We start from the raw sequence: 21709 nt of genomic DNA on the forward strand, positions 1-21709 counted from the left end.
AAAACAACGCTAGAATTCAACATTTTTCGACAAGAATTGCTTAGAAATGACTTTCTTACATAATAATTGCACTTCATATAAGAGTAATACGAATTGGCGAGTTCCTGGGAGCGGTTCCCAAAAGTGGCCATTCATGAGCTTACATTGCATATGCTTTATTATAACAGAAACACTAATTTATTTCAACAAATCTTATCAGATCGTCTACTTAGTATAGCAAGCAATTAATTCAATAAAGGTTTAATATAGATTTGCCACTTTCTGACCAGTTCCGGGAATTCCGGAACACGGTTCCCGTGGCGAAATTTGTTTTTTATGATAATTGTGGAATGCGGCACATCAAAAAACATCAACTCGATGATCAATGAAGAATGCAATCATATACGAAGGCATCCGTACACATGTGGACAATTGATGACCAGTTCCGGGAATTCCGGAACACGGTTCCCAGGACAAATTTTATTTTTATGATAATCGTGGCATGCGGCACATCAAAAAACATAAACTCGATAAAATATGAAGAATGTAATCATATACGAAGGTATCCGGACACATGTAGACACTTGATGACCAGTTCCGGTAATTCCAGAACATGGTTCCCAGGTCAAATTTTATTTTTATGATAATCATAGCATGCGGCTCATTAAAAAACATCAACTCGATGAGCTATGAAGAATGCAATCATATACGAAGGCATCCGTACACATGTAAACCATTGATGACCACTTCCGGGAATTCCGGAATACGGTTCCCAGGACAAATTTTATTTTTATAATAATCGTGACATGCGGCACATCAAAAAACATCCACTCGATGATCTGTGAAGAATGCAATCATATACGAAGGCATCCGTACACTTGTGGCCCATTGATGACCAGTTACGGGAATTCTGGAACACGGTTTCCGGGTCAAATTTTATTTTTATGATAATCATGGCATGCGGCACATCAAGAAACATCAATTCTATAAACTATGCAAAGTGCAATCATATACGAAGGCATCCGAATACATACGGACACTTGATGGAGAGTTTCGGGAACTCCGGAACACGGTTCACAGAACGAATTTTATTTTTATGATAATCGTGGCATAAGGCACATCAAAAAATATCAACTCGATGATCTATGAAGAATGCAATCATATACGCAGGCATCTGGATATATATGGACACTTGATGAAGAGTTCCGGGAATTCCGGAACACGGTTCCCTGGACGAATTTCATTTTTATGATAATCATGGAATGAGGCTCATCGAAAAACATCAACTCGAAGATCTATGAAAAATGCAATCATATTGAAGGCAACCGGACACATACGGATACTTGATGACCAGTTCCGCGAATTCCGGGACATGGTTCCCAAGACCAATTGTATTTTTTATGATAATCATGGCATGCGGCACTTTAAAAAACATCAACTCGAAGAACTATGAAGAATTCAATCATATACGAAGGCATCCGGATACATACGGACACTTCATGGAGAGTACCATAACCAAACAAATCAATTCGATGATTTACGAGGAAAGCAGTCATATATGAAGACATCCGGACACATGCGGTCTATTGATGTTGTGGTTCCGTGGATTCCGGAACACGCTTCCTTGGCCGAAATATTTTTCTGTAAGATCTGTAATGTATTTGAAGCAAAGCTTTGATACTACACTCCGTTACATAACTTAATTTTTAAGTTTTACCCAAAATAGCGGGGTTGCATTTTTTTGATTTTGAGCTAACGCTCTCTTGTCCAAAATCCATCCTCGTGTACTTGCAGTAATTCGCACACAGTGATTGAGTGCAAATATCAACGAACCACAAAGAAATAAAATAGAATTGGATAGTATTTTTTTACCACCACACCCCTCTCACAACCCACATTATTGACATTTTGTTTTGCGCCGGCTTTACCCTCTACTCCTTCTACTAGAACATCAATAATACCGTACAATGGTAAACTTCATATGCGTGATGAACGATAAGTTTTCCCCGTTGCTGTTCATCACCAGCTTCTCAACCTCATCTTTACCCCATTTTAGTGCCAATTTGATTTGCCTTTTTAGGAAAATATTTCTCAGCGATCATAATCAATGCTGAAATTTGTGGGAACTCAAATGAGAAACTCATAAGTAAAATGTCGCAGTATAAGTAACCACAAGTCGCCACAATAAAGTTATTATTTGTCTCCGATTTTCTTATTCATACTAGACATGTTTGTAGACATGGTATTCAGGAGTGACATTCAGTTTAGGAGTCCAAATTTGGAGCGATGACACACTCACATGCGATTTGCTATAATCCGAACAGCTTAAGAGCAACAAAACAAATGCTTTTCTGCTCCAGAGTATTTGTTTTGTGTACTACGGTTTCACAGACCATTACTAATCGTTCCTTAACGAAAGGAAAATAAAGCGTGTTTCGGAATTCACGGAACCGGCCATCAAATGTCCGTATGTGTCTGGATGACTGCTTTCTTCGTAGATCATCGAGTAGATGTTTTTGATGAACCACAATACCTCAACTCAAAAACAAAAAAGAAACGAATAAAAAATTTCGTCCTGTGAACTGTGTTCCGGAATTCCCGGAACTGAGAATCATGTGTCCGGATGCCTTCATATATTATCATGCTCATCATGGAAAACAAAATTCGACCCGGGAACCGTGTTCCGGAATTCCTGAAACCGGTCATCAAGTGTCCGCTTGTATCGATGCCTTCGTATTCTTCATAGATCATCGAGTTGATGTTTTTTGATGTGCCGTATTTCGGAATTTCCGTAACTGGCCATCAAGTGACCGTATACGTCAGGATACCTTCGTATATAATTGCATTGTTCATAGATCTTCGACTTGACGTTTTTTATTGTGCCTCATGCCATGATTATCATAAAAAACAAAATTCATCCTGAGAACCGTATTCCGCATGTGTACGGATGTCTTCATACATGATTGCATTCTTTATAGATCTTCGAGTTGATGTTTATTGGAGTTCCGCATGCCACGATTATCATAAAAATAAAATTTGACCTGGGAACCATGTTCCGGAATTCCCGGAACTGGTCATCAAGTGTCTACATGTAACCTGATACCTTCGTATATGATTACATTCTTTATAGATCATCCAGTTGATGTTTTTTTGATGTGCCGCATGCCACGATTATCATAAAAACCTGTTTTAATCCACCTAGCGGTGCAATTGTGCCTTTCTCATTTCTCTAAACTATGGCACGGAGGCTTTTAATGTTCAACATAATTGTGGAAATGTCCATTACATTCTTAGTACACTTTGCACTTATACACAATGGCATGCCAACCACGAACTTGATGAGCTACGTGTCGACGGTGAAACACTTGAAACAAAAAAATATCATACTCCATTAGCCTAATCAGCATTAGATCAATGTTATCTGCTTGCTAACTCATTTTGTCACCCGAGGATGGGTATGTGAGGAGGGCGAAAGTCCCATGAACGAACGACTCCCCAGCTTAAATTGGTATGCTTTGTAATAAAGTGGTGGTTTAAAGATGACGGGGTTGAAAGGGAGGGGTATGAGGTGGTGGTCTGAGGGGTGATTTAAGGAGATTTTTAAAGGAGAGGAGTGAACAGTAGAGGGGGGTGTAACCGCTCTCCGTAAACCATCAACTACGCCCCTGTTAAAATCCAGAAACCTTATGCGAGTCGAAAAAAAAATTGGCCACATTGGGATTAGGTTGACGTTTTTCAGAGTGATTGGATAACCTTTCTATATTAGAAAGGCAAAAAGATGGGTGGGTAATGTCTGCGACATAACCGGAGAGATGTAGAATACATAAGGAACACGTTCTTCAAATATGTTGATACTCATTGGAATTTTTTTTAGTTCAAATTATTCTTTACAAAAATGATGGTGGTCCTGAAAAGGACTGTTTTTGTTGGCGTTGTTGGCCTTGGTGAGGGAGATGGCTAACGATGAAATGAATTGTTAGCATGAGGAAGTCGCATAGTACTGGCCAATGGCAGAACAGATAATAATTGATTCCTGAAAATCAATTTTTTTTATTCATGTAAATTATACATACTTACAAATCTAATAGAAGATTCCTGGGCATATTTCTGAATCATTGGTGCGAACATTGTGTAATTTGGTTAAGTAAAATGAAAGTTACAAACTTTCCAAACTCGACCTTCTGTTCCTTCCGAAATATTGAAATGGGGTGTCTATATTAAACCGTTAGTCGTGGTCATAATAAAAAAGATGGGTGGGTAATATCCGTGACATAACCGGAGCGTCGTGACTTCAATTCGAGATGTTTAATTACGGCTGAACTTTATAACCTTAGCTCGACTTTGAAATCCTGCAAAATCTCACGAATCAGACGCTGGTGGGGCCTTTTTGTTTGCTACTAGCACGGAGCACAAAAAATCATTTAATGCAGTTAGTCCACGGAGGCTGCCAAAAAGCTCGAATAGAAGCAAGCGACTTCAACGTTTCTCTTAAACACATGCAATTGAAGCAACACTGATCACTAGAGGGATGGTGAGGGAACACGCACATTCGTTTTGGTTATACTGATAATAGCAGCAGAAAGGAATGGAAAAGCAGTGCACGAAACGAGCGAGAGGATAATTTAAATTTTTGTTCCGTGTGCAAGCTACTTCTTTCCATACAACGTTGTTGTGTTGTTGCTTGTTGAAAATTTGTTACACATCTTAAAATGAAAGTTTCAGTTTAACTCTCACTAGAACACAATTGATTGGTCCTGAAAAGAACCGTTGCTTTTATTGTAATTTACGCCCACTCCCAGCGGACACAGTGAGCCAGTTTGATTTCCTTTGCGAAAAAGTTACATACTTGGCGCACTATTTTGTATCCTCAAACAAACCGACCAAGTAGGCATCACTGGCTTCATTACGGCTGAGTTTTGTAAGCGTAGCTCGACTTTGAAGTAATACACAACCTTACGAACCAGCCGCTGGAATGTTAGCCAGCGGATTGCTCCATTGCCCTTTAGTTGGGGCGAAATACTGGCATGGCGACAGTTCCTGATCGGTAGTTGGTTGCGATGGGCCACCAGTAGCTGGGGCACTTTTTCGGACCGTCATCATTGCCAACTGCTTTCCTCCGGTGGACTGGCTGCTTGCTAGTGCTTGAACGAATACGAATGATGAGAAAAACCGACCGACCAATATTCATATATGAACACACAAGAAAGCACTACTATCGCTCTCTCGCTCGTTTTCGTGCCATTCCTGTGCCTTTCCTTTCCGTTCGGCTACCAATACTAGCATAACCAAAACGAATATTCTGTCTTTCCATCGTCTTCAATCTAGTGGCCAGTGCTAGCAAACTTGCATGTTCAGTTTTTCAATAACAACATTCCAACAATATTTTCAAAGAATGTTGCAGATTTGAAAAGAAGTAAGGAAAAGATTTTCACAAATTTAAATTCTTTTGTCTTATTTGTTAGCGCTGATACTGGCCATGGGATGGTGGGGGAACACGTACATTCGTTTTAGTTATGATGGTATTAGCAGCAGAAAGGAATGGAAAAGCAGTGCACGAAAACGAGCGAGAGAGGATAATTTAAATTCTCTTTCTTTCTTTCTACAAACCGTATTTCTTATACAGTTAACTCTCCCTATGTCGATATTCTCTATGTCGATATTTTTCTCTATCTCGATTATTTCGTAGGTCCCTTCAGATCGCACGTATAAAAATTCCTCTATGTCGATATTTTCTCTGTCTCGATATCTTCCTATCTCGATGTACCTAGTTTTATATTTGCCTGCATTATTCTCTCTGTATGTCGATGTGATTTTTTTCTCTCAGGACATCACAAAGCATATATATAATGAAATGTAAATTGGCCATCAGTGCGCTAAGTCCTATATCAATTCATCTTAATCTGCATATATCGAGGTTTTCTAAAAATTATGCATATTTAGGTTCAAAATTTTAACTTTAATGTGCTATAAAAATATTTAAAATGCAGCCATCTGTAGCATGGAAATCATTCTTTCGTGGCCAAAAAAAATTCAATTAGCGGAGCATGGAGAGACTTGACCAAGCGCAGAATTCTATTATTAACTATGACGTGTTCTATTAGGCTCTTAAAACTTTTTCAAAAATATTTTTATACTAGTTTCGGTCCGTCAAGGTAATTTTAAAAGTTTGGAATGAAATATGCTTTCCTTATAGAAAAGACTCCGTATTTAATAAATTTGCGTTAAATGATGTAATTTTGTATCAAACTTTGTATGGACATATCTACTCGACTAATAATTATTTCTAAAGTACTCATACATTATTTCATACTTTATGAACAAGTGAAATTATTTTACATAAATCGGAACATTCAAATAGTTATTACTAAAATTTGCACGAGGTTGAACGCAATAGACACAGTCTTTCGTGACGTTTACAACGATTTGACGAATCTTCATTCGACAAATATATAATGACTTTATCAAATGAACGCCTACATCAAAACTTATTACAGATTCGGAAAGTAGACAAAATCTCACGATAGATTCAATCAACATAAACTGAATATACTAGAATTTGATGATTTGACTTTTATTGAAATACGTTGAAAGTTCTAATTTGTCGTCACGTTACATTATCGGTCATAAAGCAATCTTCTTCCAGTATATTCAGTTAATGTTGATTGAATCTTTCGTGAAATTTTACTTTCCGAATCTGTAATAAGTTTTGATGTAGGTGTTCATTTGCTAAAGTTATATTTGTCGAATGAAGATTTGTCAAATCGTTATAACGTCACGAAATAATGTGTCAATAACTTATGTTGGGGAGACTTGACCAAGATTTTATGGGGAGACATGACCAAGTGGCAATAAGCCGAAGAAATATAATTTTTTTCTAATATTTACTATGCTGTCGTACCTACTGTTAGTGTTAATCACGTCACAAAAAAATCCCACATCAAACATCAGTCTATATCTTTTTGTACTAGTAAAAATAGTTAGTAGTAATATGGCTGATTTCGCGACGTGTTAATATGCAATGTAAGCAGTACAGTCAATCCTCAAAAGGAAATGCATTAAACACAGTCGAAATTTATGAAATGCAACCCCTTTATATTTTTTATTGCTACCTAATGACCTCAACAATATGGAAAAAAAGGATTACAGTATTATTTTTTACTGCTACCTAATGACCTCGACAATATGAAAAAAAAGGATTACAGATTATTTTTGTCATTTTTGTTCTGATTTTTCAAAATTCTCTTGGTCAAGTCTCCCCAGGCCTTGGTCAAGTCTCCCCAGGCCTTGGTCAAGTCTCCCCGCAGTGGGGAAACTTTACCAAAAAAAACAATCTCAGACAAACTTTTATAACTTTTGAAAAAGTAAATTAAAAATTTCGCAAAAAATTATGAACACGAATAATACCATTTTACATTATATCTCAATGACTTTGGAAGGATTAAAAAAAAATTTAGAGCAAATGCAGGTTTAGTTGAAAACCTGGTCAAGTCTCGTCATGTTCCCCTACATGTGGGGCAGAATGATAAACTGCAAATAAGGGATTCCTTCTCAAACAGCAAACTTGATGTTTTGCAGTGCGAGTGCACTTTACCTCGTCGTCTACTACCCTACTCCCCCCAATACGAGCATCTATCTTCATTTCCCGGCCCGGTATGTAATATGATGTCCTGAAGGAAAAGTTGTCTCGAAGAAAATCATTGTGTTCTATATATCGATCTCTCCCTATGTCGATGGTCCCTTCAATATCGACATAGAGAGAGTTATCTGTATAGCATTCTGAAAATTATTTGTTATACACCATAAAATGTAAATTTCAGTTTAACTCTTATTAGAACACAATTAATTGGTCCTGTAAAAAACCGTTTATTGTTTTATTGCGAGGGCATAATTCAGACGCACTTCCCGCGGAAGCGGTGAGCCAGTTTAATGTATTTAGCCTGAAAGTTATGCGCTTGGCGCACTATTTTGCATCCTCAAACAAACCGACCAAGTAGGCATCGTTGGCTTCTCGGGGCATCATTACGACTGAGCTTTGTAAGCGTAGCTCGACTTTGCAGTCCTGTACAATCTTACGACCCAGACGCTGGAACGATAACCTAGAGATTAGTTGCTCTGTTGCCCTTTAGTTGGGGCGAAATTCTTGCATGGCGACAGTTCCTGATCGGGTTGCGATGAGTCACCAGTAGCTGGGGCACTTTTTCCGACCGTCGTCATTGCCAACTGCTTTCCTTCGGTGGACTGGCTGCTTGCTAGTGCTTGAACGAATAGGAATGACGAGAAAAACCGACCGACAGATATTTATATAATCGCGCTAATATGCACTACTATTGCTTTCTCGCTCGTTCTCGTGCCGTGCATGAGCCTTTCCTTTCCGTCCGGCTTCTAATGGCCTAACCAAAGGAATATGCTCTCGTCAAGCAACCCAATGCGAATAATCATAGGAACAAACATGTAGTGGACCTATATATAAACTTTGTATTATTTTATTGTTCGGTTGGTCCACCATATTGACGGCTCTGTGCGGGATGGGCTGCAAATTTTTCACTTTTCCGAGTCATTTTCGAAAGATTTTTCAAAACACATTTTTTTGTTATTAGTGCATGTTATACATACTTCAAATTTTAATACAGCATAGAGGAACATATTTTCAACAAATTGGCCTAAAAATCAAATCATTCTGTTAAGTATGATACAAGTTATTAACGTTCAAAATCTGACGCGGCACCGCAGCCGATATTTTGAAACGGGACCCCTATGTTGAAAGCTTAAATGTATTCTACATTAAAATAAAATTTGTCTTGGGAACCGTATTCCGTAATTCCCGGAACTGGTCATCAAGTGTCTACATGTGTCTGGATACCTTCGTATATGATTCATAGTTCATCGAGTTAATGTTTTTTGATGTGCCGCGTGCCACGATTGTCATAAAAATAAAATTTGTCCTGGGACCCGTATTCCGGAATTCTCGGAACTGGTCATCAATTGTCCACATCTGTACGGATGCCTTTGTATATGATTGCATTCTTCATAGATCATCGAGTTGATGTTTCTTGCTGTGCCGCATGCCACGATTATCATAAAAATAAAATTTGTCCTGGGAACCGTATTCTGGAATTCCCGGAACTGGTCATCAATGGTCCACATGTGTACGGATGCCTTCGTATATGATTGCATTCTTCATAGCTCATCGAGTTGATGTTTTTTGATGTGCCGCATGCTATGATTATCATAAAAATAAAATTTGACCTGGGAACCATGTTCTGGAATTACCGGAACTGGTCATCAAGTGTTTACATGTGTCCGGATACCTTCGTATATGATTACATTCTTCATAGTCTATCGAGTTTATGTTTTTTGATGTGCCGCATGCCACGATTATCATAAAAATAAAATTTGTCCTGGGAACCGTGTTTCGGAATTCCCGGAACTGGTCATCAATTGTCCACATGTGTACGGATGCCTTCGTATATGATTGCATTCTTAATAGATCATCGAGTTGATGTTTTTTAATGTGCCGCATGCCATGATTATCATAAAAAAATTTTGACGCGGGAACCGTGTTCCGGAATTCTCGGAACTGGTCATCAAGTGTCTACATGTGTTCGGATGCCTTCGAATGTGATTGCATTCTTCATAGATCATCGAGTTGATGTTTTTTGATGTGCCGCATTCCACAATTATCATATCATAAAAAAAATTTCGTCCTGGGAACCGTGTTCCGGAATTCCCGGAACTGGTCAGAAAGTGGCAAATCTATATTAAACCTTTATTGAATGAATTGCTTTCTATACCAAGTAGACGATCTGATAAGATTTGCTGAAATAAATTAGTGTTTCTGTTATAATAAAGCATATGCAATGTAAGCTCATGAATGGCCACTTTTGGAAACCGCTCCCAGGAACTCACCAATTCGTATTACTCATATATGAAGTGCAATTATTATGTGAGAAGGTCATTTCTAACCAATTCTTGTCGGAAAATGTTGTTTTGAAAATATTTATGAACAACTGAAAATGGCCAAAAGTTGGTACCCCACTGCAATCTGGATTTACTCCGGGGTCGTAGCTCTGAATACAATTTTTAAAGCATTTTCGAAGCAAAACTGCATCAAAATCGATTAAACAGAAAAAAAGTTATGGCCAATTGAACGTCCATTTTGGTGTATCGAAGAGGGCTTGGTAGTTTGAAAGTTAATTAGTTGTAAGTAATTTCAATAAGACACCCAGTCAGTTGAAAAAATCAATAAAATTAAAATGAAAATATTCTGTATACTGGCGAGACAGGCTAGAATGTTTTCAATATGTTAACCGCCCATAGAATGTATAATGGGATTACGCACACTGTTTGAGGTCGATTTCCTCAAGTAGATGCGGTGAAACTGTTCTGTTTGCCAGTTGTTGGACTTTGTGGGTCCTACAGTCATCGTGTGGATGGCGGGTTGTTTCTTCTGATAGGATTGTTGTCTTTCTGATTGGAGTCGTGCAATCCTGACAAAGAGAGATTGGATCATCACCGTATTTCTTTGCAATGATTATCTCATTTGTCTTTCAAACGTATAGTCTGCGCTGAGGGACGGGAATGTGCGGGGTTTGTTTGTTTCCTGTTTCCGTCTCTTTAATATAATATATGATATAGTATAATATAATATATGATATGGTATATAGTATAATATATAATATAATATATGGTATAGTATAAAATATATAATATTTCTGGTGAGCGCTAGGGAGGTGTATGTATGTCCAGTGCATGGAGTCACGGGGGATGGATGGAGTGGTGTGCTGTTGATGACTGAATAAGGTTCCCCGTGCAGTGTTGACTTTTTCGCTGTTTTCACCTTCTGTTACGGAAAAAGCCTAGGAATGTGTTGCATCTTCCATTAGTTTTTCTTGCCGGATATGGATAAACTGCTAGTGAGTACACGAGGAGCTCTTTTTGTTCAACGATGGGGTATTTTTCTGTTTGTCTCTCTTTTCTTCTGTCGTGAATTTTTTTTATTGGACGTGTTCGGTCTGTCCACTCGTTGAATTGTATTAGAGATGCACGCCTGAGCATACAGGGAAATCGCGGCAAAGTGGGGGGGGGCTGGGATGGAGAGTGTGCAGTCTGTGCATGTTTTCGTTTCTCAGTGTATTGTTTCAATATTTATTGTTCGGTGAAGACACTGAGGGAAGCTATTTGAATATGATAAAATTTGCGACTTTTAATGTCATTATCAATCGAGTATGACGTCACATAAGGTATGGTCTTTAGACCCATGTGGAATAGGTATTGCAATTACCGAGATAATTAATGCTCTCGGTGTGAGTATTTCGTTGATATGATCAGTACAGTAGGAGAACATGGGGAGACTTGACCAAGTGCAGAGTTCTATTATTGGCTGTGACGTGTTCTATTGGGTTCATGAATTTTTTTCGACGGTATTTTAATGCTTGTTTCGATCCATTAAGCTTGGGAGTTTGGAGTGAAACATCCTTTCCTTATAGGAAATGTTCCGCAGTTAGTGAATTTGCGTTGAATGATGCAATTTTTTGTCAAGCTTACTAATAGTTACTTTTGAAGTGCTCGTATATCATCTTATTCCTTATGAGGTGGTGAAATGATTTATAAAAAATAGGCACACTGGAATAGTTATTACTAGAATTTGCACAACATCGAGAGCAACAACTAATGTTGGGGGGACTTGACCAAGATTTTATGGGGAGACTTGACAAAGTGGCGGTAAGCTGAAGAAAGATGCAAGATTTTCGATGTTTGCAGTGCTGTGGTGTCTACTGATAGTGTCAGTCACGTCACAAACAATCCCACCTCAAACATCAGTCTGTATCTTTTGGTACGAGTAAGCGGAGTCAGCAGTGATATGGCTGATTTCGTGGCATGTGAGCACGCCATGGGAGCAGTACGGTTTATTATTAAAATGAAATGCAATTAAGGAAGTCGAGGTTTATGAAATGCAACCCTTTTATTTTTTTTTTGCTGCTACATGAGGATCTCGACTACGTGGAAAAATGGGATTGCAGTATGTTTTATGTCATTGTTTTTTGTTCTTATTTTTCAAGGTTCTCTTGGTCAAGTCTCCCCGTAGTGAGGAGACTTGACCAAGAAAAAACGTTCACAGAGAAACTTTCATAACTTTTGAAAGGGTAGATTCAGGATTGTGCAGGGAATCAAGAACACGCATAATACCTTTGTATCTCAATAACTTTTGAACAGTCCGCAGACAACTTGACAGATAGTGCTTGTTTCATATATGTACCACTAATTTGATGGTGGCGGTAGTATGCCTTCTCCGTACGAGTACCACGAACAACGAAACGAAATAGTTTCAAGAGAAAAGCGTGTTTCGTTACGTGTGTTATGAACGCCGTCAATGCAGCAAGAACAACATTTAGAAAAAGCGTATTCCAAAATGTGGATAAACAAAACAATTATTAGAGTATAAATTTATCCCTAACTGGAAACTGTCAGCAAGGTACATAAATCTTATTATAAATTTAACTGGAAGTCGTTGTTTTTTTTTTTGTTTTATTGTTGTGTGAAGTGTGTAATCGGTAAATCATTTGTGCTTTTTGCCCGAGAAATGAAAATCATTTTGGCCAATGAAAGTAAATCAACAAGCCCAACAATTCGAGAACATATGACATCTTGTTTCAAATTAATTAAGAGCGTCAAGAATTCTAGAATTTTGTTTGGGAATATAACCGAAATATGTAGGGTTTTCTACACAGTTAGCAAAATTGGTTTTGGATAGAATTTGTGCTCTTTTACCAGAATTCTGGCAGCAAACCGGTAGTGCCCGGTTTTAGAATGCTGCCAGGAATAGGGGCCATGCATAAATAACATAGCATTTGGGGAGGGGGGGGGGTAGGGAGGGTATACCAAATTTGTGACGAAGTGTGACGAGGGGGAGGGTAGGGTCAGAAGTTGTGCGACGTAGCATTAAGTTTAAAACCCATTGTTTAGAGAAAACAATTTAATGATCCTCCATTATTCCCAAGAGAAATAAATTTAAATTCCAACAAGTTACTTTTGATGCGGTTTTTCATGAGGTAAATTTTACGATTCGCGGAATTACAAGTTCACAAAAATACGAAAAGATTTTGAATGCGGATTTAACTTGCTACATTAGTTAGTTAATGTTGCTTACTATTAGACTTAGTTTGGAAGCTGAAATAAATTTTCACTTCGGATTCAACCAAACAAAATTTAGTAATTTAGATGAACGTATGCTTCTTAGAATCATTGGCAGCTGCAGGATTGTGAACTGAGAGAACTTCTTTTTATGCTCCCCTTGACATATAAAATTCCAAACAAAACAATCAACACTATATTTGTGATGAAATGGGCTTATTTTGCACGCAATTTGCTTTTATAATGAAAATGTTGATACAGATAACTCTCTCTATGTCGATATTGAAGGGACCATCGACAAAGGGAGAGATCGATATATAGAACAGAATGATTTTCTTCGAGACAACTTTTCCTTCAGGACATCATATTACATACCGGGCCGGGAAATGAAGATAGATGCTCGTATTGGGGGGAGTAGGGTAGTAGACGACGAGGTAAAGTGCACTCGCACTGCAAAACATCAAGTTTGCTGTTTGAGAAGGAATCCCTTATTTGCAGTTTATCATTCTGCCCCACATGTAGGGGAACATGAGGAGACTTGACCAGGTTTTCAACTAAAGCTGCATTTGCTCTAAAATTTTTTTTAATCCTTCCAGTTATTGAGATATAATGTAAAATGGTATTATTCGTGTTCATAATTTTTTGCGAAATTTTTAATTTACTTTTTCAAAAGTTATAAAAGTTTGTCTGAGATCGTTTTTTTTGTAAAGTTTCCCCACTGCGGGGAGACTTGACCAAGGCCTGGGGAGACTTGACCAAGAGAATTTTGAAAAATCAGAACAAAAATGACAAAATAATCTGTAATCCTTTTTTTTCATATTGTCGAGGTCATTAGGTAGCAGTAAAAAATAATACTGTAATCCTTTTTTTCCATATTGTCGAGGTCATTAGGTAGCAGTAAAAAATATGAAGGGGTTGCATTTCATAAATTTCGACTGTGTTTAATGCATTTCCTTTTGAGGATTGACTGTACTGCTTACATTGCATATTAACACGTCGCGAAATCAGCCATATTACTACTAACTTTTTTTACTAGTACAAAAAGATATAGACTGATGTTTGATGTGGGATTTTTTTGTGACGTGATTAACACTAACAGTAGGTACGACAGCATAGTAAATATTAGAAAAAAATTATATTTCTTCGGCTTATTGCCACTTGGTCAAGTCTCCCCAACATTAGTTATTGACACATTATTTCGTGACGTTATAACGATTTGACAAATCTTCATTCGACAAATATAACTTTAGCAAATGAACACCTACATCAAAACTTATTACAGATTCGGAAAGTAAAATTTCACGAAAGATTCAATCAACATTAACTGAATATACTGGAAGAAGATTGCTTTATGACCGATAATGTAACGTGACGACAAATTAGAACTTTCAACGTATTTCAATAAAAGTCAAATCATCAAATTCTAGTATATTCAGTTTATGTTGATTGAATCTATCGTGAGATTTTGTCTACTTTCCGAATCTGTAATAAGTTTTGATGTAGGCGTTCATTTGATAAAGTCATAATATATATGTCGAATGAAGATTCGTCAAATCGTTGTAAACGTCACGAAAGACTGTGTCTATTGCGTTCAACCTCGTGCAAATTTTAGTAATAACTATTTGAATGTTCCGATTTATGTAAAATAATTTCACTTGTTCATAAAGTATGAAATAATGTATGAGTACTTTAGAAATAATTATTAGGCGAGTAGATATGTCCATACAAAGTTTGATACAAAATTACATCATTTAACGCAAATTTATTAAATACGGAGTCTTTTCTATAAGGAAAGCATATTTCATTCCAAACTTTTAAAATTACCTTGACGGACCGAAACTAGTATAAAAATATTTTTGAAAAAGTTTTAAGAGCCTAATAGAACACGTCATAGTTAATAATAGAATTCTGCGCTTGGTCAAGTCTCTCCATGTTCCTCTAATTGAAATTTTTTTGACCACGAAAGAATGATTTCCATGCTACAGATGGCTGCATTTTAAATATTTTTATAGCACATTAAAGTTAAAATTTTGAACCTAAATATGCATAATTTTTAGAAAACCTCGATATATGCAGATTAAGATGAATTGATATAAGACTTAGCGCACTGATGGCCAATTTACATTTCATTATATATATGCTTTGTGATGTCCTGAGAGAAAAAAACCACATCGACATAGAGAGAGAATAATGCAGGCAAATATAAAACTAGGTACATCGAGATAGGGAGATATCGAGACAGAGAAAATATCGACATAGAGGAGTTTTTATACGTGCGATCTGAAGGGACCTACGAAATAATCGAGATAGAGAAAAATATCGACATAGAGAATATCGACATAGGGAGAGTTAACTGTAAAAGTCGTCAAACATTTTGAAAGGACATTTATTTAAAACAATTGAAAAACATGTAATTTTTTTCATCACCCGGGCGCTTTGCATGGGACGAGGGGGATGGGGTAGGTAAATGCTACGTTATTTACGAGGGGGAGGTTAGAATTTTGTGACCAAATGCTACGAGGGGGAGGGAAGGGTCAAAAATGGCCGAAAAAAGCTACGTCATTTGTGTACGGCGCCATATACAATTATGTTCGACTCTTGCCAGAGTTTTATTCGACTTTTGCAATAATTCTGTCCAAAAGATTTTGCGATGGTTTTGGTACGGATTCCTTCATAATTCATTTCGCATATTACTCAGCTCCAGCCCGACAGAAAACTAATTGAACGGCGTCTACCGGAGGATTTCATGTTGGTCCGATCTCGAAGATTTTCGGAAATTTCAATATAAGTGGCTCGATTTTGAAAGCCATCTTCTTGTATTTCTGAAAATCGATTTATTTTTCTTGGATTTTTTAGATCCAAAATGGAATCTATGTTTCTGTTAAGGTATGGACAGTTTTTAATTTGAACAGCGAAATAAATTTGGCGATAGAAATGCTTAAATTGTTCATTTTTTACAGCTATAGAAAATAATAGATGGGATGCGCCTTTTTTAAATTTTGTTCCATTCGAGCCGCCATGACATCACCAAATCACCACAAAATTTTCTTATGAGTTCAATATATGGGAGCTGACAAGTTGTCCCCGGGCTGCTTTTGAATGACTGAAATTTTTAAAGATCTGGACGGGTCTGGATGAAGACCTGGTCAGGTCTCCCTATGTGCACTGAAGATATATAGCATTTTTCGACATTGTTTCATACTGAATTATGTAACATATAGTATTAATTATAATATCAGTATTGTCTTGGGAAAAGACAAGAACATGATTCTCTGCTTCATTTTTTACATATTCTGATTATTCTAACTTCAATCAGTAGATTGCATTCTTATCGTTCTCCTTGTCTTCGGTGTTGCCACATTTTCTAGTAGCTTGCGTAAAAAAGTGCGCATCACCAGTTGTATATCGGACATTTAGGGCATTGCAAATTTTTTTTTTTTTTTTGAATTCTCAAAGGCCCCCCCCCCCCTCTCATATTGTGACAAATGTCAAAGTAAGCTCAGATGCCAAATTTCACATCATTTGGATAATTCTAGACCTCCGCCCACTACGATTGAAATTTTTGAAATTGGTGCTATGGGAAAATGTGGAGGAAAAATATATTAAATGCTATAACTTTTGAAGTAGCAATCATAAAATTACAATTTATATCTCTTTTAAAGGAAATGACCTTAGTATTGGAATGGAGATATTCCTGTTTTTTTTTAAAAAATACGAGAAAGTGGGGTACTGGGTCATTTTGACCCCAAAACCCCCTATTTTTTTAAATTTTTCTGCTCCGTTGTGCAAACCATACATATTTTGCAGTTTTTCTAATGTGAAAAAATCTCAGAAATCGAACGGAATTTTTTAGACCTTTGTCCGAATACGAGAAGTTGGGGTTATAGGGCCTTTTGTCATTTATATTAAATTTTATCATTTTCTCGTGCATATATCTATTATTCTTCATTCAATTTTATGATAATAAACCATAAATGTTATATTACGAAATCTTGATCTAGGTTTTATGTATTTTTCTTAGACGGTCGTGTTTTGCAGGAAGTGAGAAATAGGAAATAATAAATTCGTTCGCATGCTACCTGAAACAAATTGATTCATTCAAGTATAGGCAACACTCCCGGCAATCGGTTGCCCGGAGTTGAAGTTGCATTTTTTACAAACCAAGTGCTTCCGAATTAATTCAACAAACGATAAATCTATCATAAATTCTTGGCAGCCGGCAGCCCAGAACAACAAACACATGATAACATCTCTGAGAGTTGCATAGATCGTATCACTTATCAAGGTGAATCCAGATTTGTGTAACGCTTTACCCCATCCCACTAACAAAACCTCCTTCCCGTGGCAAACGTGGAGATGCAGCGTTATACACGGTCTCCATAACAACGTTTACCATACTAACATTCCTTTCCTTCCCCGATGACTGTAAGGACGTGGCCGGCGCCGTTATTGACATTTTAAAGTATAGACCTCTCGAGACTTGTACATTGATGGTGGATAGCTACTCCCAGGCCCCATCTGTTGATTCTCTGTGCAATTTCGCTTATTCTGGACAATCACGGAGTAGAAACTACGAATTGTGCAATCATCATGCTCATGCTCAATTTGATTCATTTGATTCATTTGCTTCATTTGATTCATTTGCTTCATTTGCTTCATTTGCTTCATTTGCTTCATTTGCTTCATTTGATTTATTTGCTTCATTTGATACATTTGATTCATTTGATTCATTTGATTCATTTGATTCATTTGATTCATTTGATTCATTTGATTCATTTGATTCATTTGATTCATTTGATTCATTTGATTCATTTGATTCATTTGATTCATTTGATTCATTTGATTCATTTGATTCATTTGATTCATTTGATTCATTTGATTCATTTGATTCATTTGATCCATTTGATTCATTTGATTCATTTGATTCATTTGATTCATTCGATTCATTCGATTCATTTGATTCATTTGATTCATTTGATTCATTTGATTCATTTGATTCATTTGATTCATTTGATTCATTTGATTCATTTGATTCATTTGATTCATTTGATTCATTTGATTCATTTGATTCATTTGATTCATTTGATTCATTTGATTCATTTGATTCATTTGATTCATTTGATTCATTTGATTCATTTGATTCATTTGATTCATTTGATTCATTTGATTCATTTGATTCATTTGATTCATTTGATTCATTTGATTCATTTGATTCATTTGATTCATTTGATTCATTTGATTCATTTGATTCATTTGATTCATTTGATTCATTTGATTCATTTGATTCATTTGATTCATTTGATTCATTTGATTCTTTTGATTCTTTTGATTCATTTGATTCATTTGATTCATTTAATTCATTTAATTCATTTGATTCATTTGATTCATTTGATTCATTTGATTCATTTGACTCAGTTGATTCATTTGATTCATTTTATTCATTTGATTCATTTGATACATTTAATTCATTTAATTCATTTGATTCTTTTGATTTATTGGATTCATTTGATTAATTTGATTAATTTGATTCGTTGGATTCATTTGATTCATTTTGTTCATTTCTTTTTTTTTTCGTTTCATGATCGATCAATCCACTTATTTGTTTCATTCAATTTGTTGGTCTGAGTCAATTGAATTTATTCTATTCATTTTATAACTATTTTTAAATATTGCTTAGTTGTTTCATTTAATGAGCTAATCTAATTCGATTAATGTATTATATTAATTTGTTTTATTTTAATCATTCTATTCATTTTTTGAATTCGAAAACCTTTCTTCTTCATCTTGCGCTTTGTTTTTTTGTATTTCGTTCGTTTCGTTGATTTTTTTATAATTGATTTAGTTTATTACAGCTTTTATTCCTGCAGGACTAGTCAGTTTTCTAGAAACTGATGTGTGCGTACTTCATATGAGTTCTGCAAACTAATAAATGATCCAACAGTGATATGTATAAGAAATGTCTCGTCTCACTGCTAGGTGGCCTAAGTTGGTTTTTATTTTATCTATTTGGTTTATATCATTCATTATACTTATTTTATGAATATGAAGCTTTCTTCATTTTTTTAGAGATTTTAATTCTTTTTTCGTTAATTTTATTAATTTTCTATAATTTTTTTCTATTTATTCGAGGTTTTGTTCATGCAGGTCTCCAAAATATGTTCATCGCACTTCTAGTTGGGTACCAACTTAACACGATTTTTGCTAACTAAAAATGATCCAACAGGCTAGGTAGTTTAAGTCGGGTTTTTTACATCTTAAAAATATATAAATATATAAAACATCCCCGGCGACGTAAAGCTAACGCCTTGAGCCATGCCAAATAAACGAGTTAAATAATAAAAACAAGATAAACAAATATAGTTAAGCAAAGATAAACAGACAGAAATAATTTAATGAGTTAGACTTGATAATATAAATTCACTACATTTGTTTTTTTACTATTTTTTATATTTTCAGACAAATTGGATGAATCCTTTTCTAGATCACGTTCGTCGTCTTTGTCTAGTCTAGATAATGCTAACATAGAGGCTGTGACATGTTTAGCATTTGCTGATAGTTATATTAGAAAAAGTGGTAAGTAGAGGAGATCGGAGCAGATTGATGCACATGGTGATTAGAGTGACATTTAACAATTTTCAGCACAGCACTTTTTGAGTTCCTTTGATGGTCCCAAATGCATGCGGGATGCAAAATTTAGGAGCAGTCGATTGCTTGCCGGGTTTGCGCATTCCGTTCAAAGTTTGTATGGGTTTTATATCAAAAAATCAATTATTTTGCATTTACGTTCATAAAGATCGCTATTTCACTCAATATGAAAAACCAGCTTTATAAGACTATACTTCAAACAACTTTGTCGAAGACGGTAACTAGCTACGAGTTAAATAGTTATAACGATTTTAAAACATATTGTTTAATCCAAATGCAGAAATTTATTATTTTTTGTAACACTGTCAGTACACCACCAACACCACTTTTCACTTAAATAAATGAGAATATAGTCATCACAGAGACTTGGTGCCTTGCCTTCGAATGAAATGTTCAGAATGAATTGCAGAATTACATAGACGTATTTAGAAAATGAAAAGGAGAGGGGGGCTTGTGTACTCCCCAGTCCCCTTTTTAGATTGTTTAGTATAACATAGGGAGTACATCTTCAACGCAGGTTTATACAGCCGAATTAAATATTAATCTTACGTGTTTGAGTGCTACTATTTAAGGACTCTGCTGTTATCTCATTTAAAATGGTACAACGGTTTATAAGTTTTACATATTTTAAAATTATATAGAATTTAAAAAAAAATGCATATCCATAGATTCCTTTAAGTTTCGGAATTGTTTCTATTGACATTTTCGTTTGAAAATCTGGAAACGAAACCAGAATACTTGCTTCAAACAAACGTTTTTGATAAAATTGAGTTAGGTTAACGCAAAACAATGGTTATGTTAGAGAAACTGAAATATACTTCAGGTTAGCACCCAACACGATTTCCAGAACTGAGTTAGCTTTAGCCCCAAGCAAAAGCAACACATAATAAGTGTTTAGGTGAATATCTTAAATGTTGTAAATGTTACTCCACACAGCAACGATTGTAGTTTAATTTATATTTTGGTCTATCAAAATAATAAAAAAGCTCAGTCGTTCAGATTTACAAGGACGTAATTATTCTTTGTCTTATACAAAATAATCTAAAAAGGGGACTGGAGAGTGCACAAGCCCCCCCCCCTCTTCGTTTAATTTTCTGAATACGTCTATGTTATTCAGCAAATTCATTCTGAACATTTCATTCATAGGTACCAAGTCTCTGCGATGAATGTATTTTCATTTATTTAAGTTTTAAATGCCGATGTCGGTTGTGCACTGGCAGCGTTGAAAAAAAAAATTCTGCATTTGGATTGAACCATAAGTTTTAAAATCGTTGAAACTATTTTTTGAAAACTCGTATGGAAAATAATTGATTTTGCCATATAAAATCCCATACAAACATTGAACGCAATGCGCAAACCCGGGAAGCAGCCGACCGCTTTTTGCACAGGCATTTGAGGCCACAAAAGGAACTCAAAAAGCGATGTACCGGCTAGTTTAAATCATTTTGAAGTTTTCTTATACAACCGCAAGCCGCTCTAAGGGGCCATCCATATACCACGTGGACAATTTAGTGCAGGGTAGGGGTCACGAGAAAGTCAACGCTTGTCCATGGGGAGGGGGGCGGGGGTATGGGTAATGTCCACGTGGACTTTTCATTATATTTTAGACTTTTATAAAAAAATGAAACAAATTTGTATTTTCATTGGTGTGAGCGGTTATCTTCAAATTTTTTCAAGACTTTGAAATGGTTCAAGTGCTTATAACAGCATAGTATGTGCGTGTGCATCATGTGTGAAAATTTAAAAAAAAACATCTATTACAATTATCATCAAAAAATCATAAGAACCCACACGAATAAGAATCAGAGAATTTGTTTTTATCAGAATCACTTGATGCAATCATCTGTAACTAGGTCTAATCCCATTAATTTTAGATTTCAAAGCTTGAGGTTGAAATTATGATCCAATTTAAGAATTCAAGGGTTACTTCAATTTTGCGATGAATCTTCAAAAC

General features: G+C 36.0%; 1 protein-coding gene across 1 annotated transcript in view; it reads left to right on the top strand.

Annotated features, from left to right (window-relative positions):
* Positions 1–21709, top strand: part of LOC131694260 (syntaxin-binding protein 5) — a 2823745-nt gene that overhangs the window by 1680846 nt on the left and 1121190 nt on the right. The window contains exon 15 of the mRNA XM_058982823.1: positions 19567–19683. Within this exon, the coding sequence (XP_058838806.1) occupies positions 19567–19683 (117 nt within the window). The remainder of the gene's footprint in view (positions 1–19566; positions 19684–21709) is intronic.

Source organism: Topomyia yanbarensis, chromosome 1, assembly GCF_030247195.1.
Source record: "Topomyia yanbarensis strain Yona2022 chromosome 1, ASM3024719v1, whole genome shotgun sequence".
NCBI lineage: Eukaryota > Metazoa > Arthropoda > Insecta > Diptera > Culicidae > Topomyia > Topomyia yanbarensis.